Source organism: Megalobrama amblycephala, linkage group LG17 (assembly GCF_018812025.1).
Source record: "Megalobrama amblycephala isolate DHTTF-2021 linkage group LG17, ASM1881202v1, whole genome shotgun sequence".
Classification (NCBI taxonomy): domain Eukaryota; kingdom Metazoa; phylum Chordata; class Actinopteri; order Cypriniformes; family Xenocyprididae; genus Megalobrama; species Megalobrama amblycephala.
The window spans coordinates 40,473,595-40,493,845 of record NC_063060.1 but is presented as its reverse complement, the minus strand read 5'-3'; the positions used below and the strand labels follow the sequence as shown (position 1 = coordinate 40,493,845).

General features: G+C 36.7%; 3 protein-coding genes across 5 annotated transcripts; 2 read left to right on the top strand and 1 right to left on the bottom strand.

The window, feature by feature from the left end:
* Positions 1 to 669: 669 nt before the first annotated feature.
* Positions 670 to 6,496, top strand: LOC125251362 (interferon-induced protein 44-like). Its single transcript, XM_048164363.1, has 8 exons — positions 670 to 782; positions 1,040 to 1,529; positions 1,627 to 1,678; positions 1,856 to 2,051; positions 2,171 to 2,323; positions 4,265 to 4,436; positions 5,379 to 5,479; positions 5,563 to 6,496. Exons 2-8 carry the CDS (start codon positions 1,046 to 1,048, stop codon positions 5,746 to 5,748), a joined length of 1,344 nt encoding a protein of 447 aa, XP_048020320.1. The 5' UTR covers positions 670 to 782; positions 1,040 to 1,045; the 3' UTR covers positions 5,749 to 6,496.
* A 743-nt stretch (positions 6,497 to 7,239) lies between these two features.
* On the top strand, positions 7,240 to 10,032 carry LOC125251359 (interferon-induced protein 44-like). Its single transcript, XM_048164359.1, has 8 exons — positions 7,240 to 7,389; positions 7,649 to 8,138; positions 8,233 to 8,284; positions 8,403 to 8,598; positions 8,725 to 8,877; positions 9,042 to 9,213; positions 9,401 to 9,501; positions 9,585 to 10,032. Exons 2-8 carry the CDS (start codon positions 7,655 to 7,657, stop codon positions 9,768 to 9,770), a joined length of 1,344 nt encoding a protein of 447 aa, XP_048020316.1. The 5' UTR covers positions 7,240 to 7,389; positions 7,649 to 7,654; the 3' UTR covers positions 9,771 to 10,032.
* A 150-nt stretch (positions 10,033 to 10,182) lies between these two features.
* rabgap1l2 (RAB GTPase activating protein 1-like 2) lies at positions 10,183 to 17,399 on the bottom strand. Of its 3 annotated transcripts, none has more exons than XM_048164367.1 (8): positions 16,017 to 16,310; positions 14,486 to 14,554; positions 14,212 to 14,322; positions 14,000 to 14,104; positions 13,840 to 13,923; positions 13,690 to 13,761; positions 13,375 to 13,566; positions 10,183 to 11,245 (listed from the first exon to the last, which is right to left on the bottom strand). In XM_048164367.1, the coding sequence occupies exons 1-8, from the start codon at positions 16,125 to 16,127 to the stop codon at positions 11,027 to 11,029; spliced, it is 963 nt and encodes a 320-aa protein (XP_048020324.1). In that variant the 5' UTR covers positions 16,128 to 16,310; the 3' UTR covers positions 10,183 to 11,026. The 3 variants fall into 3 exon arrangements, 1 of the variants encoding a protein (XP_048020324.1); XR_007180982.1 differs by having other exon boundaries at positions 11,110 to 11,245; positions 12,951 to 13,566; positions 16,017 to 17,399; XR_007180983.1 differs by having other exon boundaries at positions 11,114 to 11,245; positions 12,962 to 13,566; positions 16,017 to 17,399.
* Between the last annotated feature and the right edge of the window lie 2,852 nt (positions 17,400 to 20,251).

Sequence of the window (20,251 nt, the reverse complement as noted above, 5' to 3'; positions counted from 1 at the left end):
GAGGGGTCTTTAGAGGTGCAGTCGTTGGTGTAGAGGGAGAAGAGCAGTGGGGAGAGCACACAGCCCTGAGGGGCGCCGGTGCTGATGGTGAGGGTGCTGGATGAGAATTTCCCCAGCCTCACTAGCTGCTGCCTGTCTGTCAGGAAGCTGGTGATCCACTGACAGACAGAGGTGGGCACGGAGAGCTGAGTTAGTTTAGGCTGGAGGAGTGATGGGACAATGGTGTTAAAAGCAGAGCTGAAGTCCACAAACAGGATCCTCACATAAGACCCTGGTCTGTCCAGATGCTGGAGAACATAATGCAGTCCCATATTGACTGCATCATCAATCAATATGGGACTGCATTATGTTGTTACAGTTGTTCGAACTTAATATGTGACTTCATAATTGAGTTGGAATCAACTACAGGGTGGGGTTTTGCGCTTAACCAGATTTTTTGTGCATTTTTATATTTTATATTTACATATTTACATTTCTTTTGCATGCATTATATGATGTGACAATTTAAATTACTTGAATCCTTTCAGATGTGGACGGTAATCTGTCACACCACACTGTACTGTATCTAGTTGCTTACATATTTTTCAAAATACATTTTCAAGGAACTTGGTTCCTGGGTGGGGTTTTGTGCTCAACTGGTTTGTAGGAAATATCACGTTAAAGCAATCCTGCACTGCCACTTCATTTTTGTGATCTGTACGACGTTAAGTTTCAGTAAAAAAGAAAGTAATCTCTTTCAGGTTACCAAAGGAAAGCAGACGAATCTCACGTCTCATTCCAAGGTGAGCTGATTTCGTAACTTTTTTTATTTTGCTTTCATTTTTTGCTAGGTAAATGCATTTTTATATTTTATATTTACATATTTATGATGAGACAATTTGTATTGAATCCTTTCACATGAATTTGGGTGTGGACGGTTATCTGTATGTTGTACTTTACTGTATGTAGTTGCCTACATATTATTCAAAATCCTTTTTAAAGAAACTTTTCATTTCATTATAACAGCATGCTTTAAAAATTTTGGTTGAATGTTTTTCAGGTCATTATGAGCAGCACCATCACATCCAGCTTGAAAAAATGGCAGAAGAAGAAGCTCTGCTCGTTGTTCAACAATGCCAACTTCAGCCTGCTGTTTAAAGCCAGTGTGCATGGCTACCATAGCACTACATTTCACCAAAAGTGTAATTATCAGGGGCCGACTGTTATTGTAGCTTACAATAAGTCTGGATATGTTTTTGGAGCTTTTATTAGCAAAAATTATGGTCAAACAAACCAAAATGTTGTGGATGACAAAGCTTTTCTCTTCAGCTTTAATGACAAAGAGATTAAAGAAGATCCTCTCCGTGTGTTCAGTGGAAATCCCCAGTATGCTTTCACTGACAGTGGTCCAAACTTTAGTTCTTTAGTGTTTCTTTACAATAACACAGCCAATGTCTACAGTAATCCAGCATCTCCATACAATTTCGATCCACAGAGGATGCATGGGAATGACTTACAGCTGACAGAATGCGAGGTGTACAGAGTTGAAGGTTTGTTTTATTTTGTGCTACTTTTTAGATAATTTATGAGAGAGTAGTGCACTTTCAATAATGGTTGTGTGAATAACTCTGGTTTGGATTTCACCAGACTGTGGAGGACTCTTGGAGAAACCATGGAGAAATGTGCAGTGGAACTCTGAGTGAGTGAAGAAAACCAAATTTAGTGTCTTCTTAAAACTTATTCAGATTCAGTAATTCAGTCAATTTGGTCTGATTTCTGTTTTTTAATATCAATGTCTTTTACTAAATGTTTTTGACTTACTGTGTCCCTAAGAGTGCTTAAGGAATTTGACAGTGACAATTATTAATGTTTTTAGGACAAAGGAGGCACTCCTAAGCACCATCTCGGGCTGGAAGCCTTCTGTTAGCTCAGTTAAACAGGCCCGGATTCTACTGGTTGGTCCTGTTGGAGCTGGGAAATCAAGCTTCTTCAACTCTGTCAACTCTGTGTTCAAGGGTTATGTGAGCATCCAGGCCAACACCGGCACTGCTGGAACCAGTTTGACAACTCGGGTAGAAATATACCTCGATTATTACATCTCTGATGTTTCACAGAGTGAAATATTGTGTGAAGTATTGTGATTAGTTATGTACCACATTGAAAATGATTGCTAAATATTTGTGTCATGCAGTTCCGTACCTACTACATAAAGCCAGGCAGCGATGTCAGCCATGTTCCCTTCACTATGTGTGACTCGATGGGTCTGGAGGAGGGTTTGAACAGCGGCCTGGATGTAGAGGATTTTGCCAATATTTTGAAAGGTCACATTCAAGACAAGTATCAGGTGAGAACCTTAGGTAAAAGGTAAACATAATAGTTAATAGGTTTAGAATATGTTTTATAAAACGAATAGTTCTGGCCCTTGATTCTGATTGGTTGAGCCGTATTCAAAGCTATTGTAAAATTCTGACTGCATTACATAGTTATAGAGGGTATGCACGTGACGTCACCGTCGACCGTTATGACCGCGGTTACACCCACTGAGTGGCAAAAGACTGAACGTGAATGCCGCGAAAAACACACAAAACACATCCAAAACGGGAAAGAGCTTTGTGATTGACTGTACAAATAGCTTTGACACAAAATCTGAGGTATATTTTTAAAGACTGCCGATACAGAAAAAAGAAGCAAATGTATTGCTGCAATTCACAGAAACAACTGAACCCCAGCAGAGAAACATGGTTTTGCAGTTATCATTTTGTGTCGAATTGTTGGATTTTGAGGTAAAATCATACCGTATATATTGTATTGTTATATATTGTGATATTTTAAATAAACACTGACAAAAACTCTACAAGTTTTAGGGCTGGACAATATGACGATATATATAACATTGATATAAGTGATTACGCGGATTTAGACCTACCTATATTGTAGTTATATAAAATATTCACAGGCAGATTTGCTTTAGGCCTATGTATTTCCCTGGCGTCGAAATCAGGCACATATAAATGCCAGGAAACACGATTCCTCTTTTTCACAGTTTCCCCTATTAAATCCAGTCATGCAGCAGGTTCTTTTGCCACTCAGTCCAGCTGAGGGAGCGCGTTCTGGCGGGAAAGTGATGTCGATGCATACCCTCTATTGCTGCACCACTGAGTGTGTATGTTGCTGCAAAGACTATAGAATAAGAATACTATAGAATACAAAATCGTTTAATGCAGCATTCTATATGTATATTGGTGTGTTTGGTTTGTTTTAAATATTCAAAAAAATAATTAATTTATCATAGAGTGGGGTAACTTAGCGTTATGCTGTGATGTCACAATCGTGTTGCATTGTGGTATATGGAGCTGCCTGAAGTGTACACTTGCTCCCTCACTTTAAAAATGTTGACAGGGTTTCAGTTTCCCCTAAGGGGAAGTGCTTAGGGAAGTTCGCAAGTGTGTCTAAAATTGGAATGGAACACAGTCAAAGTGATAGAAGCTGCACTTGAATGCCCGATATTTCAAAGATGGCCACTAAGTGAAATTACTTGTCTTAAAAGGACTCTGTCTTAGCAATGTAAATATATGTTTGTTCTCAACTGATTTTGTTCATTAAAGGGTTAGTTCACCCCAAAATGAAAATTCTGTCATTTATTACTCACCCTCATGTCGTTCCACACCCGTAAGACCTTCATTAATCTTCAGAACACAAATTAAGATATTTTAGTTAAAATCCAATGGCTCAGTGAGGCCTGCATAGGGAGCAATGACATTTCCTCTCTCAAGATCCATAAAGGTATTAAAAACATATTTAAATCAGTTCATGTGAGTACAGTGGTTTAATATTAATATTATAAAGCAACGAGAATATTTTTGGTGCACCAAAAAAAAACAAAATAACGACTTATTTAGTGATGGCCGATTTCAAAACACTGCTTCAGGAAGCTTCGGAGCACAAATGAATCAGTGTGTCGAATCATGATTCAGATCACGTGTCAAACTGCCGACGGCTGAAATCACGAGACTTTGGCGCTCCGAACAGCTGATTCGACACACTGATTCATTTATGATCCGAAGCTTCATGAAGCAGTGTTTTATGGATCTTGAGAGAGGAATGCCTAAATGCCTAACAACGCCCCTGTTATAAATTCACTGTAAACCATGGCTTCACAGGGCTTATTGATTTATTAGCTAGTTACAGGGAAAAAAAGATGGAGATTAAAAAAGATGGACTATAATTTTTTATTCAGTATTTTCTGTCTAACATCTTAATGATATTTGACATATCTTCTTCTTAGTTTAACCCATCGATGCCTATACAGCCAGACTCCCCTCATTTCCGTAAATCTCCTGGCTTGAAGGACAAGATTCACTGTGTGGTGTATGTGATTGACACCAGCAAAGTCAAGCTTCTCTCAGACAAAATGTTTGAAAAATTTGCAGTTTTTCGAAAGAAAACCAACCAGCTGGGTGAGTGACAGACAATAATGAAACAGATTTGAATTAATTTCAAGTGACATGAGTGTATTTTGTCATTTAAATGATGGGAATAAATTTACAGCCTCTCTCAAGCAACCTGAGGTTAAGTCCCTTTATCAAGAGCATCTCTTGTGGGGATTGATTGTTCAACAACTATAAATCTTTAACCTTTAGGGCTACATCACCCAGGATAATGATCCCTGGGATTTGGTAGCATTTAAGGGCCTAATTACATCTGGTCACTTCATGCATTTTTACTGATCAGATAGCTGTCCCTTTTGTCACAACTGTTCCATTTACACTTGACCACATAAATATGTCTCTGCAAAATGGATATAAAACTGATCTTCAATTCCTGCGTTATATGCGTTCACGTCAACAAAAGCAACAGATGCGGTGCATTTTACTTATCATCAGCTAATTTCAAGAACAAAGACCACAATAGGAGAAAAAGTGACATCAGCACTCTTTCTTACCATAGTAAGATTTTAGTCTCACTACTTTCAATGAACATGATTGTGTTTTGAGCATCTGCGACATGCTTTCAGTTTCATTTGAGGCAGTTTGCACATTGGCTTGCTGAAGAGATACTCAGCTACTCATCTGACATATGACATGCTATAGCCAGATTTGACGCCACTGCTGCAACACACATTGCCATCATATAGCCTATAACATGCTCTCACACGTTTATTTAGTAAAATTTGCATATGTGGTTTCAACAACCAGATGCATTTACACTTGTCCAGCATTTGTAATGCATTTCAGATCACTTCCTGAAATGGTTTGAGTGATGAGATTTAAATCCGTCCAGAAAGTGTTTCGAAAGGCATTTACACCTTGTCTTTTCGCTATCGGAGAGATATCCCATCAGAGAGAATGCATGAAGTGACCAGGTGTAAACAGGCCCATAGATGTTGTTCTGTACTTCAGGTGTTCCTCAGCTGGTTCTGCTGACTCAGGTGGATGAGGCCTGTCCCTTAGTGGCGGAAGACCTGAAAAATGTCTACCAGAGCCACTATATCAACAGAATGGTACAAATGAATGTATATGACTTTATAGAGAGTGTTCTGTTTCACATCTTGTTCTTGAGTGTTTCTGAATTGTTTTGTGACAGGTGCAGGAGGTGAGCACTCGGCTTGGAGTCTCTCTGTCTGCTGTGATCCCGGTGAAAAACTACTACCAAGAACTGGAAATAGACCCTCAAACTGACATACTGCTTCTGAACGCTGTTGTTCAGATACTCAGAGCCGCTGAGGGCTATTTTGATGATTTTTACAACCCAGAGGAGAAGTCTGAGTAAAGCTTTCTTTTCCCTTTCAGACCTAAAGGTTCTGGATGTATATTTGTATTAGCAAATCATATCTTTCTGTTTAGATAATCACATTTATATTTGTTACAGTCTGTGCTTTGGGTGCATTTCTCTCATTACTCCTTTCATCTCTCTGAGTATGTGTTTAGGCCCTTGTGCACATGTGCTACTTATTATTTTTAATGTAAGCGCAGATGTGGCTGATGGTAAATTAAATATCTTGTTTCCAGTGTCAAAGGTCGCTGAAGCAAAGCGTAGCAGGGTGGAGGAAATATTCACCAGCCATTACCCCACAAACAAGCTTTGCTCCTTTTTAACTAATTTTTGTTGATTAATCGTTAACATTAGCTGCCCTTTTATGCTGGAGTTTTCAAGTATTGTTAATTGTTTGTGGTTTGTGTTTTTGGTTCATTTTCTTTCAAGCCATTCAGATTCATTCTTTATAGGAAATTTGTTTTCACAGACTGTACCAGGAGCAACATTCAACACACACAATATGCACATACTACACAGAATACACGTAATTGTACACATAAATAGACATATTGCAAAAAAAAAAAAAAATTTTGTTTTGCACATTAATCTGACAATAAATGCGGCACACCCAGTTTTTCTGATGCACACCCAGCGTCTCTTTTCTGGCTACTATATTGTAAATATTGGGTTTCCTGTGTTTTTTTTTTTTTTTTATGTGTATAATGTATTTTAAGTTACTGCCTAAGTAAAGTGTTTAAAATCACTCACCTGTGAGGTTACATTTAGTTTCAGATGCTTATTTCTTTAAAATGATTTTACAGAAATTATTTGTCATTATTTTAAGGATCAAAATATAAGAAATTGCTGTTTGACTGACAGAAATGATGTTTTTTTCTCATTATTATTAGGGACAGAAAGTCTTGAGTGCCATCTGCAAAATTAATTGGTATTGAATTTTATTATTTATTTACAAGAATCTGCTGTCAGGCTAAGCATTTTAGAGAACAAGTACATATCCTATTTGTATAGTAAATATAATATAAATATTGTGGTTGTGTTAGGTTTCATTTTTGTGACGTACGACCTATTGCAAGGTGCGTTTCCGTAAAAACGAAAGTAATTTTATGGGATTTCCGAATCTTTTTAGGGAACCGGATCATTTGGCTCAGCTCAGTAATAAGCGCCGACTCTTTCAGCTCCCAAAACGACTCTTCATTTAGTATCACTTCTGGCTTTTTAAATTAAGCCAAATTTAGTAATGTTTAGCCTGTGATTGATATGTACGCACACATTTAACTTAAATTATTCAATGTAATTATATTAAACCTTAAATTTTGTTTAACAAAACAGTTTTGTATTGAACATTATATCTCAAGAACGGCGGGATAATGTCATCACGTGATCGCACGTGCACACACATTAAAATAACATTCACTTAGTGTATGACGTGTGGCTGAGCAGTGTAGCGAAATGATAATCATATTATTCTGTCTAATATTAATATACAAAAAAAGAAAACGGCTCTCAGAAGGGAACCGACTCTCACCGTTCACTTACAGGAGTCGACTCATAAAGCCGACTCGCTCGCGAACGAGACATCGTACTTTCGAGCAACCAAGGGAAAGAAAGCAGGCGTTTCCGACGACTTGTTCTAACGTGAGCTGATTTCATAATGTTTGTTTGTTTGTTTTGCAAGATCATTTGCAAACTTAATATAATTTGACATTTTGAAATATTTGAATCGTTTCGGATGTATTTGGGTGTGGGCAATAATCGTTGCACTGGCAATAGCCTATTTTATATTCAATTACAATTCTGTATACAATATATTCAGAATACTTTTAAATGAACTTCATATTATATTCTATATTATATAAGCAGCATGCTTTAAAAATGTTGGTTGAATGTTTTTCAGGTCATTATGAGCAGCACCATCACATCCAGCTTGATCGAATGGCAGAAGAAGAAGCTCTGCTCATTGTTCAACCATGCCAGCCTCAGCCTGCTGTTTAAAGCCAGTGTGCATGGCTACAATATCAATATATTTCACCAAAAGTGCAATAATCAGGGACCGACTGTTGTTGTAGCTTACAATAAGTCTGGATATGTTTTTGGAGCTTTTACTAGCAAAGATTATGGTCAAACAGGTGGATATGTTGTGGATGACAAAGCTTTTCTCTTCAGCTTTAATGACAAAGAGGTTAAAGAAGATCCACTCCGTGTGCTCTGTGAAAATCCCCAGTATGCTTTCACTGACAGTGGTCCATACTTTGGTTCTTTAGTGTTTCTTTACAATAGTACAGCCACTGTCTACAGTAATCCAGCATCTCCATACAATTTCGATCCACAGAGGATGCATGGGAATGACTTACAGCTGACAGAATGCGAGGTGTACAGAGTTGAAGGTTTGTAATATTAAACATAATTGCCTAGAGAATAGTGCACTTTCAATAATGATTGTGTGAATACCTGGCTTACTCTGGTTTGGATTGTCACCAGACTGTGGAGGACTCTTGGAGAAACCATGGAGAAATGTGCAGTGGAACTCTGAGTGAGTGAAGCAAATGAAATTCAGTGTCTTCTTAAAAACAATTCAGATGTTAATTTGGTCTTTTGCCTTTATTTTAAGATCATCTTTTACAAAATGTTTCTGATAATAATGTTTTTAGGAGAAGGAAGGCTCTCTTGAGCATCATCTCGGGCTGGAAGCCTTCTGTTAGCTCAGTTAAACAGGCTCGGATTCTACTGGTTGGTCCTGTTGGAGCTGGGAAATCAAGCTTCTTCAACTCAATCAACTCTGTGTTCAAGGGTTATGTGAGCATCCAGGCCAACACTGGCACTGCTGGAACCAGTTTGACTACTCAGGTAGAAATATACCTTGATTACACCTCTGATATTTTATGCATTAAAATATGGTGTGAAGTATTGTGATTAGTTGAACAAAATGTATAAATGCATTAAAAATAATTGGTAAAAATGTGTGCCATGCAGTTCCGTACCTATTACATAAAGCCAGGCAGCGGTGTCAGCCATGTTCCCTTCACTATGTGTGACTCAATGGGTCTGGAGGAGGGTTTGAACAGCGGTCTGGATGTAGAGGATTTCGCCAGTATTTTGAAGGGTCACATTCAAGACAAGTATCAGGTGAGATCTTTAGGTAAATGGTAAACATAAAAGTTACCGCAGTAGGTGTGGCAGATGTTTTACTAGCTATTACAGGAATAAAAAAATGGACATTACAATATGCTTTAATTTTTTTTATTCAATATTTTCAGTCTTGATATTCTACATGTTTTTTTTCTTCTTAGTTTAACCCATCGATGCCGATACAGCCAGACTCCCCTCATTTCCGTAAATCTCCTGACTTCAAGGACAAGATTCACTGTGTGGTGTATGTGATTGACACCTGCAAAGTCAAGCTCCTCTCTGACAAAATGATCGACAAGTTAGCGGTTTTTCGAAGGAAGACCAACCAGCTGGGTGAGTGACTAACAATGATGATTAGATTTACAGTCTCTCTCAAGCAACTTGAGGTTAAGTCCCTTTCTCAAGAGACCCTCTTGTGGAGTTTGATTGCACAATTAGAATAAATCTTTAGGGCTACCTCACCCATAGGATAATGATCTCTGGGATCTGATAGCGTTGAAGGTGTTGTTCTGTACTTCAGGTGTTCCTCAGCTGGTTCTGCTGACTAAGGTGGATGAGGCCTGTCCCTTAGTGGCGGAAGACCTGAAAAATGTCTACCAGAGCCACTATATCAACAAAATGGTACAAATTAATGTATATGACTTTTAGTCAGTATTCTGTACTGTTCTGTTTCACATCTTGTATTTCTGATGAACTTGTGACAGGTGCAGGAGGTGAGCGCTCAGCTTGGAGTCTCTCTGTCTGCTGTGATCCCGGTGAAAAACTACTGCCAAGAACTGGAAATAGACCCTCAAACTGACATACTGCTTCTGAACGCTGTTGTTCAGATACTCAGAGCTGCTGAGGGCTATTTTGATGATCTTTACTGTCCAGAGGAGAAGTCTGAGTAGAAGGTTCTGGATGTATATTAGTATTAGCAAATCGTATCTCTTTGTTTACACACATATTCCTATTGTTTTCCTTGACAAGTTAATCTGTTTGTGTAAGGTCCATTGACATTTCTGCTGTTCTACTGTTTCTACATTTCTAATGAACATGCAAACTATTTGTGATTCAAAACATGCAACCACATGTCTAATATTCAAAGCTTTATTCTCAGTTTGAGAGAACAATCTGTGGTTTAGAATTGAAATAAAGGTCTTATTAAAGGTCTCATAATGTTTATTTGTTGTAGAAGATAATGAAAGAAATACATTCACATTGTACAGTACCAACAATCAACGTGTACAAAGTCAATTGTTTGTACTTGTTCTAAACCTTAAAAAATACTTTTGTTTATGCAACCTTATGTAGTTAGGTTGATTTAATGAAATTAAATGAAAACCAGTTCATTTAGAAGCATAATATTTAGGTTAACTTGCAAAACACCTTTTGCAGTGTATGCTTAAACTCACAGTAATACAAAAACTTCATATTCTTCATGTAAGATTGCCTTAAGAGCAACTGATATGTTACACTCATCTCTAGATGTGCAGATATTTCTTCCTGCTATCAGCCATTCTTTAAAAAATCCTCTCATTCCCAGTGTTTACAACCATACAGATCTATCCACCTTATTTTGCAATGCAGAAGTAAGCTATTTTATGTAAATGTGTAAGACTTCTGGTTCATTAGCCACTATATGTATATAACTAGAAGAATAACAAAGTGCTAGAAACCAGTGTGTTTATAATTACAACAATACATTAAAATAATATGGAGTAAGAAACACCAGTTTGCAATATCAAGCAGCATAACAAGCTGTTTTTTACAGCTAAAAATATCTGGAAGTGGATGACACCAGAAGCCAGACACATCAAATTTGATCTTATTTAAAAATAAGGTGGATATTGTCCTCTGTGGCTAGTTGCATAAACTTCTTAGATTTGTCTTAAAAGTTAGTCATGTATTTTTTTTTTCTTTAAGACTGATCATAACTTTTTTAAAGTAAGGTAGATTGGTCTAATTTGACTTTTCAGATCACCCCTTGGCTAACTGCTAGTTGGTCAGACTAGTTCTTCAGACTCAGTCATAACATTGTGACTATGTTTATGTCACTGGCCTTAAGGTCTGAGAGAATAGCCTTCTCATCATTTGTGAGACTTATTCCAGGAGTGCTCTCATGAAATACGTTTCTTCTCCACTAGAAGGCCTATGCTACTCCTTTTCATACTTTGGCCGCTCTCCCTTCTCGATGGGCCCAGGAGAGCCTTCTGGTGACCCAGCTGGAATGGGGGTTATTTGTGGGGCTCCAGGCAGAATCTGGTTGAGAGGAGTTCTGATGGCCGCTGGCAACTGTCCTGAAAGAGCCCAGAGTTTTTCTGAGCCATGTGTTCTTAGCAGCCTGAAGTTCAGTCGTCACAACTGCATTTTGGTGCTCCAACTCCTTAAGATGAAAATGAGATACTGTTTTTAGCATAAAAGTATCTATTTAAAATCATTAACAAGAGACTTCACCCAAAAATGAAATCCGAGAGGTATATGACTCGTGCATAGACAGCAATATAACACATTTTTGATGAAATCCGTGAGCATGAAATCCAACATTATTACCACTTTCAAGGTTCAGAAAGGTACTAAAGACATTGTTAAAATAGTCGACGTGACTGCAAGTGGTTCAACCTTAATGTTATGAAGAGATGAGAATACTTTTTGTGCGCAAAAACAACAAAAATAATGACTTTATTAAATATTATCTTCTGTGTCATTCTCATATGTTGTTTACGTCCAGCTCTTCCAGGTTCTACATCAGAACGCCGACTCATTATTGGCCGCATGCATGCATCGTGTTGATCACGTGATCAAACTTTGGCCAATACTTAGCCGGCATTTAGACGTAAACACAGAAGCCTTCACTGTGCTTACTGCGGCAACTACCTACGGACAATGACGGAAGAGAAGATATTGTTGAATAAAGTCGTTATTTTTGTTTTGTTTTTGTGCACAAAAAGTATTCTCATCGCTTCATAACATTAAAGTTGAACCACTGTAGTCATGTTGACTGTTTTAATGATGTCTTTAGTACCTTTCTGGACCTTGAAAGTATCAGTTACATTGCTGTCTGACAAGTCATATACCTCTTGGATTTCATCAAAAATATCTTAATTTGTGTTCTGAAGATGAACGAAGGTCTTACGGGTGTGGAACAACATGTAATAAAGTAATAAATTACAGAATTTTCATTTTTGGGTTAACTAATAATAAGCTTCAATTCATTAATGCATATCATGAACAATGAACAACCATTTTAACAGCATTTGTTAATTTATAAATGTACTCTTGTTCATTGCTAAATCATGTTATTCGCAATAAATGAACTAATGTTAATTTATACAACTTTAAGTTTTTAAAGTTAGGGTATGCAATTCCGAAGAGGCTAGCAATAGCAAGCTAGCTTTGAAAGCATGAGATCCCACCCTCCCTTGGGAGTATCTCCAAAACAACACCTCCTTTAGAATTGGGCTACTTTAACACTGTCGCCACGGGTTATTTTTCATGTCCACGGGTTGAAGTGACCCCAAATAACATGATATTTAGCCCTTGAAATGCTAATTTTACCAGGGGAACCCCACCAAAAACGCATATTTTACCCTCCGGAATGCAATTTTTACCAGGGGACCCCCACTGAAACGCGACTGAGCTTGTTTTGGGCTAATTTTGAGTAGCATTAAATTACAAAAATTTAGTTAACACTACTGTGAGGGTGTTTGTAATACAGCAGCAATGGGAGTGACAGTAAAAAAGACATCTTTATCTCTTCTGAATGCTGTTAATCGCTCTGTTTTTTTACTCTTTTTGAAAGTTGTGAAAACACTATTGTTGAGTTTTTCTTTTGCTATTTGTGCAAATGGAAACACAAAAATATATTTAATCAAGTCTGTCATTCACAATTTTACCCAATTATGACGATTTCCGCTTCAGAGAAACCTGGAAATGTGAAAAGGGTCTATTGGACGGGTTTTGTTGTGAAAACCTGGCAACCCTGACGCACACAGCATAGTCTGCGAACCGTCACGAGACAAGATGGCGTTAAATTACCTCATGTCTAAAAGCACAAAACATTACAATAATAACGAACATAAACAACGTACAGAGCTCTTACTTGTACCACCTGACTGCTTCAGATTAATTTAGGTGTTTATAAACGCATAAATCCAAGTCTGAGGACATGAACAGCTCCAGGTAGAACATCACGGGTTGCCATCTTGTAATTGCATTTACGACATTGCGTGAAAGCAGCATAAGCTCGTTGTTTTGGTTCAGGAGGAACTGTAAAAGGCGGCTGCTGTTTCCTTGCCATGCTCGGACTTACAGAACGCGCTCATGACGTTTGATGTCTGCGTGTGCACGGAGGTATGGAAATACATATGTTGACCGGCAGGAGGACATTGTATCATTACATTCGGACTGAATGCAATGATTGGATGAACATTTTTTGGCCATGAGACTTTCACAGAAGATATATGTACATGTTTTAATATTTAGACCACTTCTATTATTGATTTTATGTCTTACTTGGATCTTGCATTTGGACTCCACCATTTGTAGCTTGGTCTGGACTAGCTCTCTCTCTAACTCTTGGACCTGTTCTCTGAGAGAGGCCTTCACTTCCTCCTGAGCAGAGGTATCTTCACTCTCAGAGCACAGCTGAATTGATCCATCCATGCTAAAGATATGTCTGCACCGCTCACACTCCAGCATCTTGCTCTGAAGTAATGTAATATATCATACAGTATATATGAGAAAAGAGACTTTTTTTAGGAGAAACATGATACTACAGTAAGACTGATAGTTAAGGTAAAGCTGCACTGAGGTCAGTTTGTTTCTTACCTTGATAACTGCCAGCTCTTTGTCTGCTTGAGCTTTCTGGTGTTCAAGTTTAGTGTTCAGTTGGGAGCAAATCTAAAAGACGCAAGAAAATGGGCTGAACGTTGCCATCAAATGCAACAATGTTTATTGAATGTGTAATTGAATGTTTACCTGCTTGTAGTCGGCGATGATGTTGTTTGATCTCTTAATGTCTGCTTCTGCTTTGTCCAGCTCTCTCCTAAACATCTCTTTCAGCTGTCGAACACATCAATACTTTAGACAAGGGCAGAGCATGAGCTCAGACTGTTCAAACACAGTGATGTTAAAGCACCTGTGAAGCCTCCTCCTCCTTTCCTCTTTTCTCCTCCTCTGTAATCTTCAGAAGCTGTTTGGTTTTTAAAAGCTCCTTGGTTAATTCATCCACCTGGTCCTCAGTCTGAAAAACACACCAGATCTATCTAAACATGCACGGCATATAAAACAGAAAATGAAACCGGCCTGTTGCATATGACATGCATGACAACTGGTAATAATTTGACAGACCTGATCTAAAGCATTCCTCAGCGCAATCTTGCTGGTGACAAGTTTTTGTGCAAGGTCATCATTTTCCTGCTCCAGTCGCAAACTGGTTTCCTGAAGCTTACGGTTTTCTCTCTGGAAGGAAAAAAAACATTAATGCCACAAATATATAACCTTTAAGTATTCAGTGCATGATTATGCAATTTTCGCATAGTTTAAATGATGCAAGAGCTTTTTGTTGATGTGATTGTTGCGAAGAATGGAAGGTTTTTGTTTTCGTCAGGGTGTGATCTCTTACCTCGTACTTGTCGAGTGGGTCTTCTTGCTGCAGTTGGTTATCTCTTAATTTTGGCTTTTTAGATGGCACCTTTTAAAAAGAAGATTCAGAAACTTTCAAATCATATCAGGTATGCAAATCTTAAAGGCATGAAAGGAATGTAACATCTTATAAATAGGCCTACTGGTTATATAATAAATTCGTAGTTGCAGGAATGATATTAAAATTATTTCTTGCAATTTTATCGATTACATTTTAAAATTTTTTTTACATTTATTATATATATATTACAGTGGTGTTCAAAATGATTAAAACGGTAAGATTGTTTAATGTTTTAAAAGAAGTCTCTTCTGCTCACCAAGGCTTCATTTATTTGATCCAAAATACAGTAAAAACAGTGATATTGGGAAATATTTTTACAATTTAAAATAGCTGTTTTCTATTTGAATATATTTTAAAATGCAGTTGGCAAAGCTGAATTTTCAGCATCATTACTCTTCAGTTTTCAGTGTCACATGATCCTTCAGAAATCATTCAAGATATGCTGATTTGCTGCTGAAATATAAAGCTTTTGTAACATTAACACTACTGTTCAAAAGTTTGGGGTCAGTAAGAGGTTTTTTTTTTGTAAAGAAATTAAAGAAATGAATACCTTTACTAATACTTATTTCAGCAAGGATGCATTAAATTGATCAAAATTGACAGTATAGACTTTTATAATGTTGAAAAAGCTTTGTATTTCAGATAAATGCTGTTCTTTTGAACTTTTTGTTCATCAAATAATCCTGAAAATTTTTTTTTACACAACTGTTTTCAACACTGATAATAATAAGAAATGTTTCTTAAGCATCAAATCATCATATTAAAATGATTTCTGAAGGATCATGTGACACTGAAGACTAGAGTAATGATGCTGAAAATTCAGCTTTACCAACACAGAAATAAATTGCATTTTAAAATATCTTCAAATAGAAAACAGTTATTTTAAATTGTAAAAATATTTCACAATATTACTGTTTTTGCTGTATTTTGGATCAAATAAATGAAGCCTTGGTGAGCAGAAGAGACTTATTTTAAAAACATTAAAAAATCTTACCATTCTAATAATTTTGGCCACCATTCAATTATATATTTAACTTTCAGATCATATCAGGTGCACAAAATCTTAAAGGCATGAAAGTAATGTACAGTAGTCATCAAAACCTTTCATCAAAGTTGTCCTAAAACCTTCTTCTTAGGACAACTTTGATGAACTCTTTTGATCCACTTCAAATATTTATATAACTTTAAGATCGTATCAGCTGCACAAAATCTAAAAGGCATTAAAGTTATGTGTATATATATATATATATATATATATATATAATATATGTACGTGTGTATATATTATAATGTTGTATATAATATTTGTTTACGAGCACAAAGGAGTAAACGTTTTAACAATAAATTATCAATAAATAAAGTGACTGTTGTGCTACTCCTTTAAAAATTCCAGCATGCCAGCTTCAAATCAACATGTGACAAACATGAGGTCCAAGGGTGCTGATCTTACCACTTGTTTTGGTAGAGACTCCACCACTAGACTAGCCAGGATCTCCTCCTCTGACATTTGGTCAATAATGTGGGCATCATAAGCAACAGAGATAGACACTTCTTCCATCATTTTGGCAGTTGAGTAGAACACGAGCGATCTCAAAATACAGAGTAGGCAACTGAACTTGTCTGGAGAAATCAGAAATTACAACAGGTTTGACAGGCAGCAGTCTATATCTGTCTCGTCTCAATGCAAGCCCTGCCCTTAAGACTATGGGAGGAGTTTCATTTCAGTCCACCTTTGTCCTGCGGTTCTTCTCTTACCTAATAAGCAGGTATCAAAACACCATGGCCTTCCAACTGCCTCACAGAATCATTCCACAATCCAGCAGCAAATTCTAATTATTTCCACACATTGCTGAAGCAGAACCCAGTTAAATGTCATTAAAATTATGAATGCAACACGAGTAGGTTCCAGAACAGATATTTTACTGCTGCCGTTTGGAGTTTGCTAGCCTGACTCTGGGTTCAAGCTCAGGGCTAAAGACTGTGAAATTGAAATTCTTGCTGTAATCCTTCGGGTCGCCCCTCACACAAAAACACTGTGGTTTGCTGGGGACAAGCAGGTGCCAGTACATTCCTCCATTGCTTAAGCTGCTTATATCTGGCTGCTGTATATGTTCATTGGGATTGATGGAGGCAGAGAACTGCTGTTTTTCACATCTCACTGCAGCTTCAGGGAGGCATAATGCAGTTATTATTAATCAAAATGGTCAAAAGATGATGGTTAGTTTCTTATAAAACCAACTTTTGCTTCTTTGTCTGTAATGCAGAGCTAATCTGTTGTGGAGAAAGAAAGAGAAGGGGAATGTGAACAAAAGTGGGGGAGGATGTTATAAGTAATTGAAAGAAGGGAGGAGAAGAGAGCAATAAAGACAAACAGCAAGTGTCACAGTGTTCAAAGGTTCTTGTATTGGAGGAGGCGCCGCCTCAGTCTTCAGGTTTCGTCATGATCCTGCGAAACAAACAAACAAACGCCCATCTCTCTCCAGAGCGCATTCACTGAGAGGTGGGAGTGGCTCTCACCTCCATTTGCTAAGTGTGCTGCTTATTATGGCTGAAAACTCATAGTGAGTCGGTGGAAAGCTTCATCATGCTGAGAGTGACATTCTTTTACAGTTGCTGAACTGCAATGGAAATGAGATGCATGCAACAGCTGTTTGCTTAACAAGATCTTAAACTGGTCCTTCAAGTCGTTTAACACAATACACTGATAGAATGCAGACCCAGCCCTGCTTGACACTCCCATATCGGTGAAGTATTTTTAGTGCTTTTAAATATCAAAGTGAAAGAAAAGGCTGATTTTGATTTTGTCAAAATGACACAAGTGTGTGTTTCCTCAAGCAGCGGTTTAATATACTACCGTTCAGAATCTTGGTGTCGTATGTTTTTAAAAGAAATACTTTTATTCAGCAAGGATGCATTCAATTGATCAAAAGTGACAATTATATTTCAAATAACTGCTGTTCTTTTCAACTTTCTATTCATCAAAGAACCTTGAAAAACTTATCATGCAGATATTTGATCAGTTCTGGCTTTCCCTGAGAATCAAACCCACGACCTTGGGATTGTTAGCGCCAGTTTGAGCTACAGTTCTCCAAATTTATAATAATAAGAAATGTTTCTTGAGCAGCAAATCAGCGTATTAGGATCATGTGACACTGAAGACTGGAGTAATGATGCTGAAAATTCAGCTTTGATCACAGGAATAAATTACATTTTAAATTAAAGTAAATTAAAATAGAAAAGTTATTTTAAATTGTAATGTAATTTCACAATTTTAAAATTTTGACTGTATTTTTTACTTGAACAAGAGAATTCAAAAGCATTAAATATCTTGTTTGACCCCAAACTTTTGAACGTTAGCATGTGTGTTGGTATTAAAAACTTGGTTCACAACCCTCTTAAAGAGTTAGTTCACCCAAAAAATTTAAATAATGTCATTTATTACTCACCCTTATGTTGTTCCACACCCATAAGACCTTCACTCATCTTTGGAACACAAATTAAAGGATTAGTCCACTTTTAAATAAACTTTTCCTGATAATTTATTCACCCCCATGTCATCACAGATGTCCATGTCTTTCTTTCTTCAGTCGAAAAGAAATTAAAGTTTTTGATGAAAACATTCCAGGATTATTCTCCTTATAGTGGACTTCAATGGGCACCAAACAGTTGAAGGTCAAAATTAGTTTCACTGCAGCTTCAAATTGTTCTACACGATCCCAGATGAGAAATTAGGGTCTTATCTAGTGAAACCATCACTCATTTTATGAAAAGAATTGAAAATTATATAAGTTTTAACCATAAATGCTCATCTTGAACTAGCTCTCTTCTTCTCTATTTGAATTCCAGCAGTGTAGACACTGCTCAGTGTATTACTGCCCTCCACAGGTCAAAGTTTTGAATTAATTTTTATATGCAATATGCTAGTTCAATAGTATATAACAATTAGTTCAAACTGACCTGTGGAGGGCAGTAATACACTTAGCAGTGTCTACACTGCTGGAATTCTAATAGAGGAGAAGAAGAAGAGAGCTACTTCAAGATGAGCATTTATGGCTAAAACTTATATAATTTTCAAATTTTTTCAGAAAATGAGCGATGGTTTCACTAGATAAGACCCTTATTTCTCATCTGGGATCGTGTTGAACAATTTGAAGCTGCAGTGAAACTAATTTTGACCTTCAACTGTTTGGTGCCCATTGAAGTCCACTATAAGGAGAAAAATCCTGGAATGTTTTCATCAAAAACCTTAATTTCTTTTCGACTGAAGAAAGACATGGACATCTTGGATGACATGGGGGTGAGTAAATTATCAGGAAAAAGTTTATTTAAAAGTGGACTAATCCTTTAAGATATTTTTGATGATATCCGAGAGAATTAATGACAGAACTTTCATTTTTGGGTGAACTAAACTTTTAAAAGTATTTTTATTATGAATTAAGTAGATTTTAATTGAAATGAATGGTAAATTGTGTTTTAACTTTTAGAATTGTCTTGTTTTCCATAATTATTTTACTGTTTAAATTAAATGAAAACACCCCATGACCTGCCATTGGGGCATGTTGTCACAAAAGGTCAATATGGACTGAACAACTGTACAAGTTTTTTCAATGTTTTGTCTTTTTCATAGTTTCCCATAATCAAAAACAGCTAGAATACAGCAACATGAACAGGAATATGGAAGAAAAACATAATTAAAGGAAACAGAAGCAGTCAGTTCTAAGATACAAATATGTAGAGAGACTCGACAGGAAACATTTCAATCATTGAAATAATTTGATCTTTATGTACATGTATTTTATAGATGTGAAATGGCTTTTATTACTCTGATCACAATTGACCAATTTTATAAAAGTCTACAGGCATTTATAAATGCTTCATTTATATTCAAAAGCATTCTGTGAAATATGTGTACAATAAGCTACTCTTTTTCTTCAGTATTTTAAACCATAGACTGATATACTTCCAGATTTTTGCTTTTTTTTTCTTCCAATTTTTGACAAAAACTATTCACATGTAAAACAGAAGTGCCATCCTGTGATTCGTAATGTGATCCAGTTAATAACAAAGAGTGCTCAAGTGTGAAGATAGACATCAGAATGCACAATTCATAAACCAATGGCTACTGAAACAAGTATGTGAGAAAATATAATCATTTACACAAACACGTTTGCAAAGACAAGGAAATTATTGTTCATAAGTATCATTTCGACAAAAATAATGAAATGTTTTTACTATTTTCCAGTCATTTTCTCTCAGTGACTTTGCCTCAAGAAGATTTCTGAAGCTGTTGTGTATAAATCTGAAATTATATGACTTTGGAGATATCAGCAACTGCACTTAAAGGGTTAGTTCACCCAAAAATGAAAATTCTGTCATTAATTACTCACCCTCATGTCGTTCCACACCCGTAAGACCGCCGTTCATCTTCAGAACACAAATTAAGATATTTTTGATGAAATCCGTTGGCTCAGTGAGGCCTGCATAGCCAGCAATGATATTTCCTCTCTCAAGATCCATTAATGTACTAAAAACATATTTAAATCAGTTCATGTGAGTACAGTGGTTCAATATTAATATTATAAAGTGACGAGAATATTTTTGGTGCACCAAAAAAACAAAATAACGACTTATATAGTGATGGCCGATTTCAAAACACTGCTTCAGGAAGATTCGGAGCGTAATGAA

Coding starts and splice junctions, on each gene's coding strand:
- LOC125251362 (XM_048164363.1), top strand. CDS start 1,046: ATGAGCAGCACCATCACATCCAGCTTGAAAAAATGGCAGAAGAAGAAG. Junction 1,530..1,626: donor CGAGGTGTACAGAGTTGAAG/GTTTGTTTTATT, acceptor GGATTTCACCAG/ACTGTGGAGGACTCTTGGAG. Junction 2,324..4,264: donor ACATTCAAGACAAGTATCAG/GTGAGAACCTTA, acceptor TCTTCTTCTTAG/TTTAACCCATCGATGCCTAT.
- LOC125251359 (XM_048164359.1), top strand. CDS start 7,655: ATGAGCAGCACCATCACATCCAGCTTGATCGAATGGCAGAAGAAGAAG. Junction 8,599..8,724: donor GAACCAGTTTGACTACTCAG/GTAGAAATATAC, acceptor TGTGCCATGCAG/TTCCGTACCTATTACATAAA. Junction 8,878..9,041: donor ACATTCAAGACAAGTATCAG/GTGAGATCTTTA, acceptor TTTTCTTCTTAG/TTTAACCCATCGATGCCGAT.
- rabgap1l2 (XM_048164367.1), bottom strand. CDS start 16,127: ATGATGGAAGAAGTGTCTATCTCTGTTGCTTATGATGCCCACATTATT. Junction 14,323..14,485: donor ACCCACTCGACAAGTACGAG/GTAAGAGATCAC, acceptor TTTTCCTTCCAG/AGAGAAAACCGTAAGCTTCA. Junction 14,105..14,211: donor TGAGGAATGCTTTAGATCAG/GTCTGTCAAATT, acceptor TGTGTTTTTCAG/ACTGAGGACCAGGTGGATGA.